The following is a 17,367-nucleotide window of genomic DNA, read 5'->3' on the forward strand; positions in this document are numbered from 1 at the left end:
ACAGTAAAAGAGGTTAGGAGCCTACCCTAAGCAAGTTACGTTTTTACGCCATGACGCCTGTGGGATACTGACGTATAGACGCACGTCACATGCGCAGCCGCAGATTTGAATTTCTGGCGGGTTGTCTCGACAGTAAAGGAGGAGGTTCTTCTCTCTCAGTCAGTTCGCTTTGGACAAACATTAGCGACGTTTTTGATAGTCGATCAGATTTATTCGTTCTTTGCTTATAGAGACTGATACATTTCACCATGGTCGAGGGTCCGGGATGCACTTTAAATGGAGAGAAGATTCGTGCAAGAGTTCAAAAAGGACAGAAAGTTTTAGACATACGAGGAAATGAAAGCAATAAATCAGTAAGTGACAGTTCAGCTGATGAAGTAGCAGACCTGCGTAAATGATAAACATTTGAATGTTTACTTGTTTTCTTTCTATTTCAGTCTGAGGCCAGTACCAGGAGCTCTTTCCAAAGCTTTGTGGGCTGTGAGTTCACAGGGGTGGAGACACTGGGGAAAGAGCTGTTCATGCATTTTGGCTTCAGAGCTCTGAGGTTTGTAGTAAACGCGAATTAATTAATTTATGCGTTGTGTTTTAAATTATTATTTTATGTAGTGATTTGTTAGAGGCCATGGACCAAATGACAGTTTCTTTCCCGATGAAGGCAGATTGAAATTTTCTGGCTGGCTTCCCAGAGCCCTGTTTAGATTTGAAAAGCACTAAAGTCATGAAATTATGTCCTGATTTATCATTACAATGCTTTGCAGACTAGGCAGCAGGGATTTGTTTTACATTATATATATATATATATATATATATATATATATATATATATATACATACTGTACATATACCGTATATTCATATTTAATGTTCTCAAAAAATCATTACATGTTGGTTTGGTATACAGTTTCATTGATATTTCCAGAAAACCTGGAAATATCAATGAAATAAAAAAAAATAAAAACATTGAATTCCGCAACCTTGTAAGTCATGAAAAATATATATCTATTGGCTAGTGAATAGATTTTCCTAGTCTCTGTTGTTGTGCTCTAAAATACTTCATTTTCTTTGGAAGTGCTGAATTTGCTCTCTAGCAGGTTCGTGTGATTAGCTTCAGGATGTCCTTTGAGGGTAACTGTCTGTGTGATTGATATTGAGGCAAATGCTTCTTGCTAATATCTCTTTCATATGGGCCTCAAAGTGGTTTACATCTAAAAATGTGTACTTGACCTACAAATGAAAATCTGTCACATATTTAATAAATTATATATGAAAATCCTTTTCCAGTAATCACAAATGACTGGTAAGGTGATATAAATTCAATTTAATAAAAAAAGTGTAATCCTTTTAAGTTCACTTAATATGTGTTTTGGGTTTAGACTGCACTTCGGCATGAATGGTTCCTTGAGAATAAACCCCCTGGAGAAAGACTTGAAAGGAAAAACCTCAGTGCTGGTTATTCAACTTACCAATGATGCTGTCTGTTTCTTTGACACAACTGTAGAAATCAGGTAAAATGTCTTCTTCTAATGGCTATGGTTATAACATTTTTATTATTAGCCTGACATTGTCATACTAATATTATAGTCAGAATGTGAATCTGAAACCTCTCCATTGGGCTGTGTGAGTTTTACCAGATTTTTTTTTATGGGGTTTCAACCGAACCAGGAAAAAAAATGCCTCAGCAATCAATTGTATAGACCGAATTCCATAGGAAGGACGGCAAAAACATCTTTCTGATCAACAAATGCCTTGATAGCGGTTCTCTGTTCCTCTTTTAAAATGAATGAGCTGTATAGATCTTCTATAACAGACGCGATGGCTGAATCTACACTTCTAAATTCTCCAGCGGCAGCCATTTTGTTGTAATCGCATTGAACCCAAGCGCTCTTTGGTGACGTGGATGATTTCGTTACTGTTGATCATCTATCCATCATCATATAAAGTCCACCTTGATAATTTTTAAATGGTCCGAGTAGCCATCATCAAATGTTATGGGCGGGGCTAAGTTCAGCTGGCATCCAGGCGATTATATTATGGGATAAGTATAACATTTAATCCTGGATTAGCCTGCATCTTTAAAAGTCCTTGTGAATAACTTTTTTCTAATGTACATCTGGGAGGTCAGTTTATCAAGTGCAGGTTTCAAGCAGGCAACATCCCTGTCGCAGAAATGCTGGCACAATCATAACTCAGTGTGATCCAGACAGCCCAAACTAGTCTTTTCATTTTTACACTATTCTGACTCCCCAGGAAATAGTTTTTCTGTTTGCTTCCCTTAGACTCTCAGATGACTGTAAGCAGAAAGTTAAAGCCATGGAGGCTCTCGATATCTGTTCACCAAAGTTTAGTTTCTCTCGGGTGGTGGAAGCTGTAAAGAGGGAGAGTGCGAGAATGCTCTGTGATGTTCTGTTGGATCAGGCTGTCCTACCTGGTGTAGGAAACATCATTAAAAACGAAGCACTCTTCGACAGTGGCCTGAACCCTGCTGTCAAGGTACATTTTGCTCTGTGCAGTTCCATGTTGGATGTTACAGTTGAATGGATGTTTCACACCTTATTTAAAAAAAAAAAAATTAGGGTGTTATTTTTTTTAAATTATTTCTTCTGCACTTTTAAAGGTCAAGCAGTTGACAAGTGAACAAGTTCATCATCTTGTGAAGATGACACGAGATTTCACACTCCTATTTTATAAGGTATTTCTTTCTCTCTTCTTTATTCTTGACAATAAATTTGCTTTTTTTGTCACATCTGCCTTATTTTTATTTCGATTCTTTTCAAAACAGTGTAGAAAGAATGGATCCCCACTTTACAAGCATTACAAGGTGTATAAACGTCCTAACTGTGGCCAGTGTAGCGGAACGGTCACCGTATGTCGACTGGGAGACAACGGTAGAATGACATACTACTGTCAGCGCTGTCAAACAGGTGATCCAAGTGAAGTGAACATCAGGTTAGCTGCACCCTCCTCTCATGGCTACTAGGGGAGTAACAATACACTTGTGTCATGATTTATTCAATTCGATACATGATATACTGATCTCATAATAGATTGCAAAGCCAAAATAGAGTTAAAAAAAAAAAAACGTTTTTATTACTTCTACCACATAGTTAACAGATAACACTGAAGGCACTGCTTATTAAAATGAACAAGTCAGGGGTGGACTTGGTCTGTCGTACCATTCACAGGGTAATGATGACACCACAATAGACATGTTCTGTTCATGATTCTGCTTAGCTAAAAATACCCTTTCCCTGACTACATGCATTTAAAGTTTTAAATATGTATTTCAGTAAGTAATGAATTTTACTTTTTATGTAATAATTATTAAGCTCAAATCGGACGCCTTCTGAGTTTATCATATTTGATGCACCATTACCATATCTCAGGGGTGGGTTTTATACGTTTTTATATTGTGATCAATCTACTTTTCAAGCGAATCATAGAGATATTTTATGTCCTTGTAATAAAATACAGCAATGACTAGTGCCTAATAGATGGCTGTGCTGACTGGCCAAATTATATCATGCATCTTCATGCAAGGTGACGCATTTGAAAAACGCCAGCAGTAAGGCTGTTTTGTTTCGTTTTTTATTTTGGCTTCCAGCTATTATGAAAACGTGATAATCAAGATAAAATGATCATTGTGCCACATGCTATTCCTTTCCTTTAAAGCAGTCAGCTTTAGCCCTGCTTTAAAAGCCTAAAAATGAATGTCCACATCAGTCGAATCATGTAATGTGACTGTCTTAAAATGCTGTCTACTGCTGGACATGATTTATTTTAAAAAGAATTATTATGAGCTAGGGGTGTAACGATACCCCCATGTTACTATTCGATACATATCACAATATGGTATTTGCATTAGGCACTTAAATGCTAATGCAAATACCTGCTGCTGTCTGTGTCGATGTTAAACAAAAGACAAAATCACTTACTGCTTTTGACTGAATAAGAATCAAAGTATATTTAATTCATACAGTGGAGACTATAGAGTGTTTCAAAGTTTAACTCCATGTATTTTAAATTGTGAAAATAGATAAGTCCACCACAGGCTTGTTCCAGTCTGGATATTCTCAAAATTGTGAATATCACAACAATTCAGATTGTGGATTGTGATTCTTTGTTATAAGATTGTGAAATAAAATTTTGGGAAGATTGCCAAACCATATCTGATGTTAAATTTAAATATGTCTTAACTTTCTTTTTGGGTAAACTATCCATTATTCATAATACACATTGTTGCATTTTTGTATTGCAATTTATTGTTACATCCCTAATAGCCACCTATTCATATACACATATATACACATCCAGTTGCTGAGAATCCAGATGCTGACTCTTTACTTTGACAGTAAACTTCCAACTCGCAACAGTCTGATTGGATGGGCTTATCAGGGAGGAATGAGCAACAATGATGATGTGGCGAAACGAGAAGAGGAAGAGTGGGCGTGTTCCCTTTGCACTCTAATCAACAGACCAGTCAACAAGAATTGTGATGCTTGCATGAGCCCTAGACCAGAGGGTAAGTTTCAAACATGCGTATATAAAGTGAAAGATTTCAGACACAGAGTCGGGGATTAAAGTTATCCTACGGCAGGTTTCCTTCAATTGCAAGGTTCCCGCCTGTCCTTATGTCTTAAATTCACTTTTCATCATTTTAAGGCCATAAATATGCTTGCATTACTTAAATAGTGTAATAAATGTCTTCATTTCAGTTTGAATAGGTCTTCAATTAAGGAAAGATTTAGGTCTACTCTCACCCAGGGCAGTACCCACCATTGAGGTCCCCGAGGTCAGGGCCTTGGTAATTTTTGATTTTGCATATCGTCACGATAACGGACTTCATCTGAGCTGCTTTATAGGTAGTTCACATATTTGCGCTTTTCACGTTCGTTATTTTAAATGTAGATGCGCGAAAAGTGCGCCCAAATAGAGAGCAGTGCCGTCGCAATGCTCGTTTGTTTTCCCAAATATGGTGAAAAAAATCAAATCAAAGTATGCTTTAGGGCTTTGTTCTCAGAAGGTGCCAGCCAAGCGTGAATTCCAGAGTGACGCTTCACGACACGCTTTAAATTAACGGTCATATAGTGCGAGTCTGGCCTTCGAGATGTAAGTATCTAAACCAAACAACTGTTTACGATAAAAGTATTAAACGAGTAACAGAAACAATCAGTTTGCAAAGACCGTATCAATCAAAGCTCAGCTTTGGGAAGTAAAGATAATACAGGTAAAGATTAGGAGACTGCGAAAAATGTGATAGAGATGAGAGAGGAAGAGCAGGTATTGCATATTGTGCCCATGAGATTAACATTTTTACAGTGTATTCCTATTTAACACGTATAAATTACAGTGGAAAATATAAAGTCAATTTAACAACACAAGCAACTATTAATTATAAAAGTATTGCATAAATATGAATGCCCATGTACCCCCACAGCAGGATCAATATAGCAGAGTTCATATTTAACATTCTCTCTCTTTTCTGAGTATTTCTAGAGCCCATAAAGCTGGAACATTCACCTTTGAGTCAAGACTTGATCCGCTACCCCTGCAACAGTTTTAGCAAACCCCTGCAGGAAATAAAGATGAATCGTCGGACTGCATTTGGGACCACCACTCTAGTCCTAACCAACCTCAGTGCAAAACCTGACTCTCCTTCAAGTCCTGCCATTAACCAGGCACACACACCAGAGACAATGAGAGGTCTGAGCACACACGACTACTGGCAGCGGAAGAGTCCCAGTAATGGTGAGAGTGGGATGCAATTCAAAGGCAATGAGCCCTATAAGAGAGAATCACCAGCAGACCACAGTCAGCCTAACAAGAGAATGAAAACCACAAATGGAGCGCTTTCTGTAGGCACCTCAAGGTGAGTGAGTGCAGTTAGAGTTTTGCCTATGATGACAAGATGTATCTGTGAAGTACTGATAGTTTTATTCATTAATAAAACTAAAGAATACCACCAGCAAGTATGATTTATGACAAGATGTAAAAATGTATACCAAGAAAAAATTGATAATTCACCTGTCATTATGTATTCACCCTCATGTCATTTCAAACCTGTATGACTTTTTATTCTGTGGTAGTAATAAAAACGATATTTTGAAATGTATATATATTTAACTTATTTTTTTGTCCATACATTAAAACTGAATGGGTCCAGACAGTGTTGTTTTGGACCCCATTGACTTTCATTGCATGGGCAAAGACATTCTTCAAACTATCTATTGAAAGATAGATATACAGGTTTGAGGATGAGTATTATTATGACAAAATTTTGGGGCAAAAATTTCTTTGTTGAATGGCACAATGTATATAAATAAATAATACTGTTGATTTTGAATGAAATTACATCTCATTCAACTAATCAGGGGCACACAGAGCAATGAAGCATCCCTACCCACAACCCCCTGCTGCACTAGTCATCATCGACCATGCAACCTGAGGGTAGTCAGTAAGGAAGGAGAAAACAAAGGCAGGCAGTTCTACACCTGCTCCTTACCCAGAGGAACTCAGTGTAACTTCTTTGAGGTAAGTTTCAAAATTCTGTCAAAATAAAATCAATTTTAATTTTCAAATCTGTTTGAAACTAAAACTAGAATTGGATGTTTGCACTTATTTCTACTCTGATTCTTGAAACAGTGGGCAGACCTGCATTTCCCCACGTGTCATCATGGCAAACGGACTCTTATGAAGACCGTTCTAAAACTGGGACCGAATAATGGACGCAACTTCTACACATGTCCAGTTAAAATGGGCAAGCAATGTAACTTCTTCCAGTGGGCTGAGAACGGCCCTGGCGTGTCAATTCTGCCTGGCTGTTGAATCCTCAACATGTGGTGGACATTGCATCTTTTATTTAAACGTATTAAAAATACGTTTAAAGCCATTCTTGTTTGTTGAGATGATGAAAACACAAGTATGTGCTTTGTCATGGTAAATCTTTAATAAAAAATTGTTTTTAAAAAGCATTTCCATTTAACATTTCCTGAGTTCCGTGGAGTCATATAGTTGTGCAAGTAATGCAATGTGAACAATGATCATAAGACACATGCCAATCAAAAATGCATGAACAAACTTTAAGCAGCATGTTAACATAAAACAAAATGCTGACATTTAAAAGCAGTCCACCTTGTGCAACTGAGGTTTGTTTGTCTGTGGGTTAACCACCATGAAGGGGAACTGGCTGAACCCAGGACGCTTGTTACAAGCTGCACCTTTGAATAAAAGAAGGGTTTTTTGACAGTGAATTTCATGATTCTTATAACATAAGAATAACTTCTTTTTATGTCAATTCTGAATAAGAAACAAACATTAGCATATACCATATCCACCAGTAGTATTGGCACAAATAACTGCTCCAAAAAAATCAGGGTAGTACTTCTTGATTCTGGATATGGCCATTTCACAGGCAGCAGTGGGCTGGGCTCCATTTCTCATTAAATCAACAGCTAGAAAACTGATAAAAAATAAATAAATAAAAACATTTTTAATAAAATGTTTCAATTGGATATATCTATATAAAATGAGATTTATTTGATCAATGCCATTCACACCAGTTTTTCTTTTCTGTTGATGCTAATAAAATGACCTCTAGAATGGTAATTACCTAGGAAGGAAACGCATCATGATGTCTCCATCCCCTGTGGCAGCCGCTCCCCCCGCTGTGCTGTCGGCATAAGCCCCAGCTCCAGCCACTGGTGAATCACCTACACGACTACAGATCAGCACACATATACTTTACTAAAGCTGTGTTGACGGGACTGGAAATCCATTTCTGTCACTACTGAACAACAGCAAAGCTAAAATCACAGTGAAGTTTCTTGAGGTTTTGTTTTTCTTCTGCTTTTAAACACTAATGCATTCTGACTTCAATGGGACACCAGAGACATTCTAACAAGCTGTCATACTCACCCTGGTATCTTATGTGTTGCTCCATTGGTGGACGTTGCAGCAGCCACATGTCCGTTCTTACCAATCACAATCATTCCTAATCAAAATTACCGGTAAGAATGTAACATCATCTAAGATCACATGCATCAATCGATTGAAAGAAGCAGTGGTTTTCAAATATGTCCTCAAGGCCCTTCAGCCCATTTATCATGCTTTCTTTCATTATGCAAATGAAAACTAATGAGCTTGATACTCTGGACCACATATTTCTTTGTCTAATCATCTGTCCATCTATTTAATCTAGGCTTTACAATAAATAAACACGTATAATCTTAGGAGTAATATTACCTATTGTGTCATGAGAACTGGGGTCAAAATTTCCCTTCGGATGCTTTGGCCGCCGCGACTTAGCGTTGGGCTTGTACGGCCCACATGATTTGGAAGCGTCTGGAAAAACATGCTATAAAATAAAGACAAAATAAACAAGTGATTTTGCTTCAAATCAGGCTTTGATCTGGGACACAGAACAAAGTTGTTGTTTTTTTATGACTAACGTTTTAAAATTAGAATTATATAAGCAAAGCCATCCAATTTTCATGTTGCTCCCTGATTTGCTTTGTCCACCTTAAAGTTTTCTAGGAAAATTCAGATTTTTGAAGATCTGATTTATATAGCCAACAACCCTTACAGTTTAATCTGACTATGAAAACACGAAAGATAATGTATTCAGAGCATTGTTTTGCAAATTTCCATAAGGCTTGGCTGATTGTGCCAATAGCAGAATGTAGGAATCAACTGTTGTATTCTTCAAGAATCTCACTATGCATTATTCATTGCTTTGTTTCACGGTGCATATTTTCTAGTCGGTGATATCCTTCCAAAACTTCTCAACAAAACTGTATGAATTGAGGTAAACATGACTGCTTCTCAATGCAAAGCAAGTCTCGTAAAGCACATTCTGGATCGAACCATAACGCTGACTGAACCTTGACAAAAAATCCTTCAAAAGTGTTTGGTTCAATTGAAGTATATCGAAACGGTTTATCTGCCACAGATCATCTTCTAAATCCATGTTTGAAGTTGCCAAAGATGCTTGAGAACTTAAAAGGTAAACCCTGCAGTGATGATTACACAGAGGTTCCTGGATTTAGGGACTCACCTTTCTATAGTTGGGTTGACAATTCGATTGCAACCATTTGGAGAAAATAGCTATCGATTGGTTGGCTGACAAGTCTTCAGACTTGAAGCCCATGTTTTGTGCAAAGATTGTGGCTGCATGAAGACAGAAAAACATAACTTTTCAGTGCTACTGTACTTCATATAGCAGAGGAGGATTGAACAACTTGAATCACATAGCAAAAAACGGAGCATGATAGGCTTACTCAGCCTTTTTATTGTAATGTGGATGTTAAGCAGCCATGCATACAGAAAGAAAGCTTTTTAGTACTCTAATTTTAATTAAGAAAGCAGATGGAATTAATTGAATGGCACAACATTATAGATGGAACTACAAAGTGTAAAGCTGATATCAAATGTGAATAGGCCTCTAGTATCTATATACACATAATTTAGAGAAAGAAAGAGTTGAAAATACATTTTTAATTCTTAAATCACTCCATCTGTGATCACATTTTCTCCCTGGCCTAACCTCTTGATCACAGAGTTGCAGCCACTAAATGCAGTTCCTACCTGATTCGCCCACTATGAAGGTGTGCTCTGTGTATTCCATCACGGCTCGGGCAACACCCACAGCATTTTTGACCCTGCGTAGGTCTCCCACTGCCCCCACTTCCATTGTGTTACTGAACATGGGACATATAGCAATATGATACTTTACAGTAACTATGCAAACTATAATGACAAACACATTATAATGTAAAAACTTCATAATTAGTTTGCAATTTATCATTGTACAAAAAACAATGTACAAGCTTTTGTGTCATTTTGTAATGCTAAACATAACGGTAGACATGTGTGTGTTTAACCACTCACCGTAATCAGAGAGGTTCCTGAATCTCAATTGATTTTATGATTGGTTAAAATGAATGAAAAATTGTTTTCAGATCAGCACTTATGGTCACAATGTTGTTGTTGTTTTTTTGTTTTATTTACATTTCTTTTTATTTAAATTGTGTTAAAGTCACCATGATATCAAAATCGACAATTCTTTTTATTTATTATAAATTATTTATCTGTAGAGATATTTTTCATGTGATCTCAGAATCTTTAATCAAAGTAACTCAGTGCCTGTATCCGAAATCGCATACTCTATAGAGTAGGTATTTATTTTGAAAAAGTAATTACTTCATGACAGCTAAAAAACTATGTTGTATATACCGTAAAACCTCAAATAAAAGCCGAGTCCCAAATAGACGCCTGTGCTGTGACTAGGCCTATACACTCAGTGAACATCTCAACACTAAATTAAAGGCTTGACTCATATAGACACCTCTCTCAAATACAAGCCAGTGCAGTTTGACGATTTGGGAAAATAAAAGCTCAGGCTATTAAATGAAATTTTACGGTAGTAAGTATTTGTGTAATATGAATGTAATCTGGGCGTACTACATTCGCGATGCTGTCAATAGGTGTGTTCGATTTCATGCAGCTCTGCGCAGACCGATCGGCGGCTGACTTGAAACAGTGCATGCCGGTTATAAATTTTGTCCGACTTGATGCAGCGCCGACGCCACAGTGTGACGTATGCCATCAAAGTACCGTAAAGAGTAGCTGGAGAACTCAGCCAGCGTAGCTTCTCAAGAGCAGCCGCACCATTGAGCTGCACAAGCTCTGATGACGACACAACTGTTCCACCACGATTCGCCGGATTCACCGCATGACAACGATCACGTGCGTTTTGTGTTTATTCTCACACCGTTAGTTCCACTAAAGCTAACAACTCAGTTTTTTTATAACAGTAAACAGTCTTTTCATGTAGTCGCGACGTTATATTGTGTCATGTTTATCAAAATAAAACTGATTAAAAAAAGTTGACTCCACTTCATTGATATAGGCTTATTTTGAACTTTATTCTTGTTCAAACAGAGAGAAGCGGGTACAATCTTTGCGTGGCAGGAGGAGCTTCCACTGGACCAGTCACCATTACATGCGCCTGCCACTGGACCAGTCACTGTGCATGTCACTCAACCCGTCACTTTCCCTCTTTTTGCCTGTATTGGAGCTCTTACTAAGCATTGCCCCTGCCATTTGCGTCGTGCCTGCCTCAAGATGTCTCACTGTTTTCATCTACCAGACACTCCAATTGATGGACATGTGTAAACAGACAGAGCAATCCTGCTATTATTTATCTATTTGTCATCATATCTAATGCTTTATTCGCTCTTTTTGCCCATAATGGAGCGCGCGTCACGTCACCTATTAGCATCGCGCCAGCCACAACCTAGCGTCGCACCTGCCACAAGATCTCTCACTGTTTACATGAGCCAGACACTCCGATGAGAGCACATAAAGTGCAATCCATGTCTTATTTACCTTTTTGTCATCTTATCTTATATTTTATTTGCTCTTTTTGCCCGTATTTGAGCGTCTCGTGGCTCTTACTAAGATTCACACCAGCCACAAGATCTCTCACTGTTTTCATCTACCAGACACTCCGATTGATGCATATGTGCAAACAGACAGTGCAATCCTGCTCTTATTTACCTTTTTGACATTTTATCTTATATTTTATTTACTCTTTTTGCCCTATTGGAGCATGTCTTGTGGCTCGAAGCGTCAAGCCAACCACAAGATCTCTCACTGTTTTCATCTTGCAGATTGATGCATATGTGCAAACAAACAGTGCAATCCCGCTCTTATTTATCTATTTTTCATCTTATCGAAGAGGGGGTAAAATATTTACGTGGCAGGGGGAGCTGCCACTCGACCTGTCACTGTTATATGCGTCTACCCCTGGAGCGCACGTCACGTCACCTATTAGCATCGTGCCTGCCACAAGATCTCTCACTGTTTACATGAACCAGACAATCCGATGAGAGCACATAAAGTGAGATCCATCCCTTGTTTACATTTTTGTCATCTTATCTTATTTTATTTGCCCGTATTGGAGCATGTCTCGTGGCTCTTACTAAGCGTCGCACCAGCCAAAAGATCTACCAGACACTTCGATTGATGCACGAAAACACGCAGACAATGCAATCCTCCATTATGGGCGAAACAAGCAAATAAAAAAAAGAAGATAACATGAAAAATAGCGTGACGACTCGTGCTCTGGATGAAAAAAAATAAAGTAAGGCTAAATAAGAGTAAAAGGAAACGTGGGATGCATAACTGTCTATTTGATCATATGCATGCATGCATCAGCCGGAATGTCTGCTAGTAGCAGTAAGGCAGGTGAAAAGCGTTTGGTTAATGGTGAATATTGAGCTATTGTGCGTACCGTTCTGCCTCCCACTGGCTAAAAGGGATATGTGCAACATTTGTTTTAAAAACATCTTACATATTATGTAAGATCACAAGGCAAGCGCATATCTGTGACGGGTCGAGTGACAGGCGCATGTAACAGTGACTGGTCCAGTGGGAGATGCATGTTACCGGGACTGGTCCAATGGGAGACGCATGTTACGGGGACTGGTCCAATGGGAGACGCATGTTACCGGGACTGGTCCAATGGGAGACGCATGTTACGGGGACTGGTCCAATGGGAGATGCATGTAACGGTGACTGGTCCGGTGGGAGGTGCATGTAACAGTGACTGGTCCAATGGAAGATACACGTAACGGTGACTGGTCCAACGGGAGGCGCATGTAACGGTGACTGGTTGAGTGGCAGCTCCCCCTGCCACGCAAAGATTTTACCCCTACAGCAAACAGGTGCTGTATGAATCAGTAAAGTATTGAATGAAAATGTGTCTAAAATATATGTGTATTTGACAAATATTGCATTTATTTCACTTCAGCTGTGGTAAAGTATGCAAACACTACGGGAACTGACTTCACGTCTCCATTTGCAGCTCCTCTCCGTCTGCACGTGGCAACTCTCGCCGATCGATTACATCCAGCCACAGCCGATTTTCGAACAGACCTATTATCCCATTAGTTGAGTCGCTTCACTGTCATTCACAAATCCTCTACTGTGGCCTCATGGGATAGTAAAGGGTCATCACATGCACACTTCTGATTCTCGTGGAACTAGGAGGTAATTCAGCAATTTTTGCCTATACTCTTTTATGACAACAATGGCATTTTTTTCCACATACTGTTTTTCACCTACTACATAAAATGGAAGTATGCAATGTTGGATGCAGCCCTTTTCTCTGATGACGTGTTTTTCGGCGCAAGGCCGGAATAAACAGAGACATGGACATGTGAGATCACTGCAATAGAGTGCAACAGGGCCAGCCAATTTTTTTCAGAGTTGCTGGTTCTGGAAGTATGTTTTTCATTCATTGTTTTAAACATAGGGATTTATAAAAAGTTTTACAAAATCTTTTTTACCAAAAATATTGATTTGAAGCAAAGAAGTATTTGAAAATCTGACAATACAAAAGTACAATCCAACGAAGCATTGAGAACAGCAGAATATAATTATAAACAATGGATAAATATAAAACTACTTATTTCATTTGTATATAAATATATGTAATTGCAAAAATTTAAGTATTTTGAAACCATAGTGACTCCATTGCTGCATCTGACTCATTGCTTCATGGGAGTGGGCGCAGATAAAAGGCTATTTTTGTTGAATAATATTATTATTGTATATTATTATTTGTACATGTGGGGAAATGCCTAGTTAAGAATAGCCAACTATTTGCTTAGCCTACCCATTCATGATCATCGCGTCAAGGGTTGACTCTCCCCGCTCATCCGGACTCCCGCCGAACCCGACGCTGCCGTCACACTGCTCGAGCTCACACTGCGCGCAACCCCTCTCCACCGCGTCCAGAACCGAGCCACCCATCTGAAGCGAGCTCCAGGCTACAGAGAGAAACCACAGAAGACGTTACACATCCGTCAGAGCTTATACACGGTGCAATCATAGTCATCGTCTAAGACTCTCACCTGCGCTAGTTGCATTCTCAAAATGCCAAGTGTTGATCACCAAGGGAAGAGAAGCTTGATTCAGAGGAAACAAACAAATGATGGCAAATACTATTTGAATCATATTACAATACCAAAAATAGACATAAAACAATTCCTTCACATTATAAGGGCATCCTGATCACGAGGAGATCTGTCATGCAACTATTCACATCCGTGTTTTGTCACATGACGGCATTGTGTTGATGAATATTTAAAGGGACCGCGCAGTCAAATAGTTAGGTTATATTTTCATGTGATATTACAGTCTATGGATATGAGATTACATTTTGAGCTAATACATTGAATTCGACCTGGGTTGTCATTTTTATGTCCTAGGGGTTGAGTTTTATCAAAATAAAACATTTTAAACCTTTTCTTTCTTACCAAGGAGACATCAATATATCAAAAACATAATTTAATTTAAAAAAAAAAAAAAACACTTTTGCTGATAAATTACTCACCCCCATCATCCAAGATGTCCATGTCTTTTTTTTTTCTTCAGTCGAAAAGAAATTAAGGTTTTTGATGAAAACCTTCCACGATTTTTCTCCGTGTAATGCCAACTATGGGAACCAAACGGTTCAAGGTCCAATAGACAGTTTCAGTGCAAACTGTTCAAAAGGCTTCGAATGAATGAGAGTCTTATCAAGCGAAACGATATAAAAAAAAAAAAATTACAGTACATAAAGTTTATAAAAGAGCTCAAATTCAATCAGTTAAGTCTTGTGGATTGTGATGAAGGTCTGACTGGCTGAAATGTTTCATGATTTACTAAAGCTGCAATTTCAGTGTGCAGACATTTACTTTTTTCAAAAACAACATTATCCATGATTCTGCAAAATAGACACAAGCACAAATTAGACACAAATCGTCTCAAAGGAATGTGAATCAGTGAATGATGTAAAAGATTAAGAAGCAAATCAACATTGCCCATAAGGGATTTCCTCGAATGCCATAAGCTACTTCTACAAATCTGTTTTGGACTTTCTGTGAGAGAGTGAGACATACGAGAATGTTAGCGCTATATATTGTTCAATATCGCCTTATTTTTGATTAAAAATAAATAAATAAATTGACAGGTCATGCATAAACTTTCTCTTTGTCTCTTTGAATTTAAATCTAGATTTGTTGTTATTTCCCTAATGAAAGTCTTAAAGTCTTTGAAACTTGAACCTTTTCCCCTTGATTCACCTTGAAGCTTATTTGTTTGGTTCATGGCTTATAACTCTTTAACAAAGAATATGAAAAAATAATGGAAAAAAAAAAGTTATTCTGGAAACAAGGCTGCTGCGCTGATGGGCACTTGTACTATACACCAGCTACAGGATATAGCTTTATAAGCTGTAATATACAGTAAATACTGTCCATTTAAGAACTCTTCTTATATAGCAAGTGCCACATTGTTCATCACATGGGATTTAGTCACCTGGTTAAATAACGTGTATCTTATAGGAAATCCTGCAAGAACCTTAGCACAGAAACTCTCAGCCAAAAATAGGATGAAAAGGGGCACATGTGGCCTGCCCTCTTATACAACATGACAGCAGTAGTACATACAGCACAGGTCTTGACAAAGTGTTGCTAACCAGAGAAAGAATGCAAAGATATTGAATTTCTTGTTACATTATTCATAGAAGGAATATACAGTTTTATACCATATTTTATTCATGGATTTGCCCTCATACAATAATGCCTTATAAAAGAGTCTGTATGCAACAGGGACATGTGCTGGAGCTTAGTGCACGACAGATCTGAAAGGCCAATAAAAGAGTTATTAAATGCACAGAAAGCAGAGCCAGATCTAATACTAAAGTGACATAAGCAGAGTTTCTAGGAATGTATTACAGAGCCAAACATCAATTTCTTTATGATAATAATGTAATGTCTGTTGGCTTACCAGAATACCAGTCAAACAAACAAAGATACCTTGAATACCAATCTGTCTTATAGAGAAAATAAGCAGTCCAAGAGTATTATAAACATGGTTAACATTTAATATTTAATGTGTTTGGAGTTTGGACGCTCAATCAAAAGAACATTTTGGTTTGTGAGGAGAATGTCCCTTGACCGACAGTTGAAAGGAGAACACTTAGCAACATGCACCCTAGCAGAAAGCATCCCACTTCCTACATGCATTCAGAACATTCAGAAACACACTGATTGACTGATATATTAGGCCTACATACTTCTTATAATAATATTAACAACAACAACAATAATAATACTACAATTTATTTAAACATTATTTAAGGGAAAATCTGTTTTGCTAGTCTGGGAAAACCCAGACAACTTCTGGCAAATTTAGATTTAGTTACAACCGAGAATGGTCTGGTTTTAACCAGGCTACTATTTTGCAGCACTTTGCCAAAAACTAAAAGGATAAAACGTTTGCTAAACTTTTATTTGATTACCACCATTTTTGCTAATAGGGTTTAATTGTATTAAATCATAAAAAGAAAACAAATTCTGAATAAAAAACACATTTAATAGAACTCAATTATTTTTAAACGTTTTTATTCATTATAAAAATAAGTTGTTAATCTAATTCATAGTCAATTATTGAAATTAGTTGATTAGAAATGTTTTAGATATGTAACTGTCATTTTAACTGATGATAATAATAACCATGATTTAATAGTACAGTTTATATAAACAGTGATATTTTCTGATACGTTATCATACTGTGAAACTCTCATACTGTTAAACAAGTTACTTGTCTACTTTTACTCTGAGTAAATTTTAAATGAGCTACTTTATACTTTTACTTGAGTATTTTTAGACCGGTAATTTTACTCGTATTCTTTCCACCTCTGATATGCTCATGCTCTTCTGTTTTCTGTGTTTTTAATCTATCTTAGTTAGACCGTTTGTTTTAATTTAATCAATGTATCCATTTTAATTTAGTGTTATGTAGTCATTTTTTTTTAAAATTGACTTTTGTTTTTACATTTCAGTTTTCGTTTTAATTTTAGTTTAAGTTTTAGTGTTTTTTTTAATTTATATACATTTAATTTATTTTTATTTTTTTTTTCTATTATAGCTTTATTTTATTTCAGTTTCAGTACTTTAGTTATATTTTTTATACATTACTATACTATACATTTCATATATATATATATATATATATATATATATACTGTATATATATATATATATATATAGTGAGAGAGAGAGAGAGAGAGAGAGAGAGAGAGAGAGAGAGAGAGAGAGAGAGAGAGAGAGAGAGAGATTTTAGCTTTTTTTAGCTTTTTTCTAACAAACAGAAACAATTTTTAATACTTTTAATTCGAGTTAAAAATAACACAACACTGGTTCTTAATAAACAGTGAAATAATTCAGACATTATGATTTCATTTTAGGGATCAATTAAATACTGTTTTTTTATGGTCTCATTGAGAGGTTACTAATGATGAATAATTTACTAATGAAG

At 37.1% G+C, this 17,367-nt stretch overlaps 2 protein-coding genes across 3 annotated transcripts; one reads left to right on the forward strand and one right to left on the reverse strand.

The window, feature by feature from the left end:
* Positions 1–113: 113 nt before the first annotated feature.
* On the forward strand, positions 114–6,971 carry neil3 (nei-like DNA glycosylase 3). 2 transcript variants are annotated; one of them, XM_039664481.2, is made up of 10 exons: positions 114–353; positions 438–547; positions 1,377–1,508; positions 2,280–2,493; positions 2,618–2,692; positions 2,783–2,949; positions 4,353–4,522; positions 5,488–5,869; positions 6,372–6,531; positions 6,643–6,971. In XM_039664481.2, exons 1-10 carry the CDS (start codon positions 249–251, stop codon positions 6,823–6,825), a joined length of 1,698 nt encoding a protein of 565 aa, XP_039520415.2. In that variant the 5' UTR covers positions 114–248; the 3' UTR covers positions 6,826–6,971. The 2 variants fall into 2 exon arrangements, with proteins under 2 accessions (XP_039520415.2, XP_039520416.2); XM_039664482.2 differs by having other exon boundaries at positions 5,497–5,869.
* Positions 6,925–14,122, reverse strand: aga (aspartylglucosaminidase). Its single transcript, XM_039664483.2, has 9 exons — positions 13,917–14,122; positions 13,679–13,832; positions 9,583–9,695; positions 9,053–9,165; positions 8,242–8,353; positions 7,915–7,990; positions 7,610–7,717; positions 7,326–7,459; positions 6,925–7,217 (listed from the first exon to the last, which is right to left on the reverse strand). The coding sequence occupies exons 1-9, from the start codon at positions 14,017–14,019 to the stop codon at positions 7,117–7,119; spliced, it is 1,014 nt and encodes a 337-aa protein (XP_039520417.2). The 5' UTR covers positions 14,020–14,122; the 3' UTR covers positions 6,925–7,116.
* Between the last annotated feature and the right edge of the window lie 3,245 nt (positions 14,123–17,367).

This window comes from Pimephales promelas, chromosome 9 (assembly GCF_988280905.1).
Source record: "Pimephales promelas chromosome 9, fPimPro1.hap1.1, whole genome shotgun sequence".
Classification (NCBI taxonomy): Eukaryota; Metazoa; Chordata; class Actinopteri; order Cypriniformes; family Leuciscidae; genus Pimephales; species Pimephales promelas.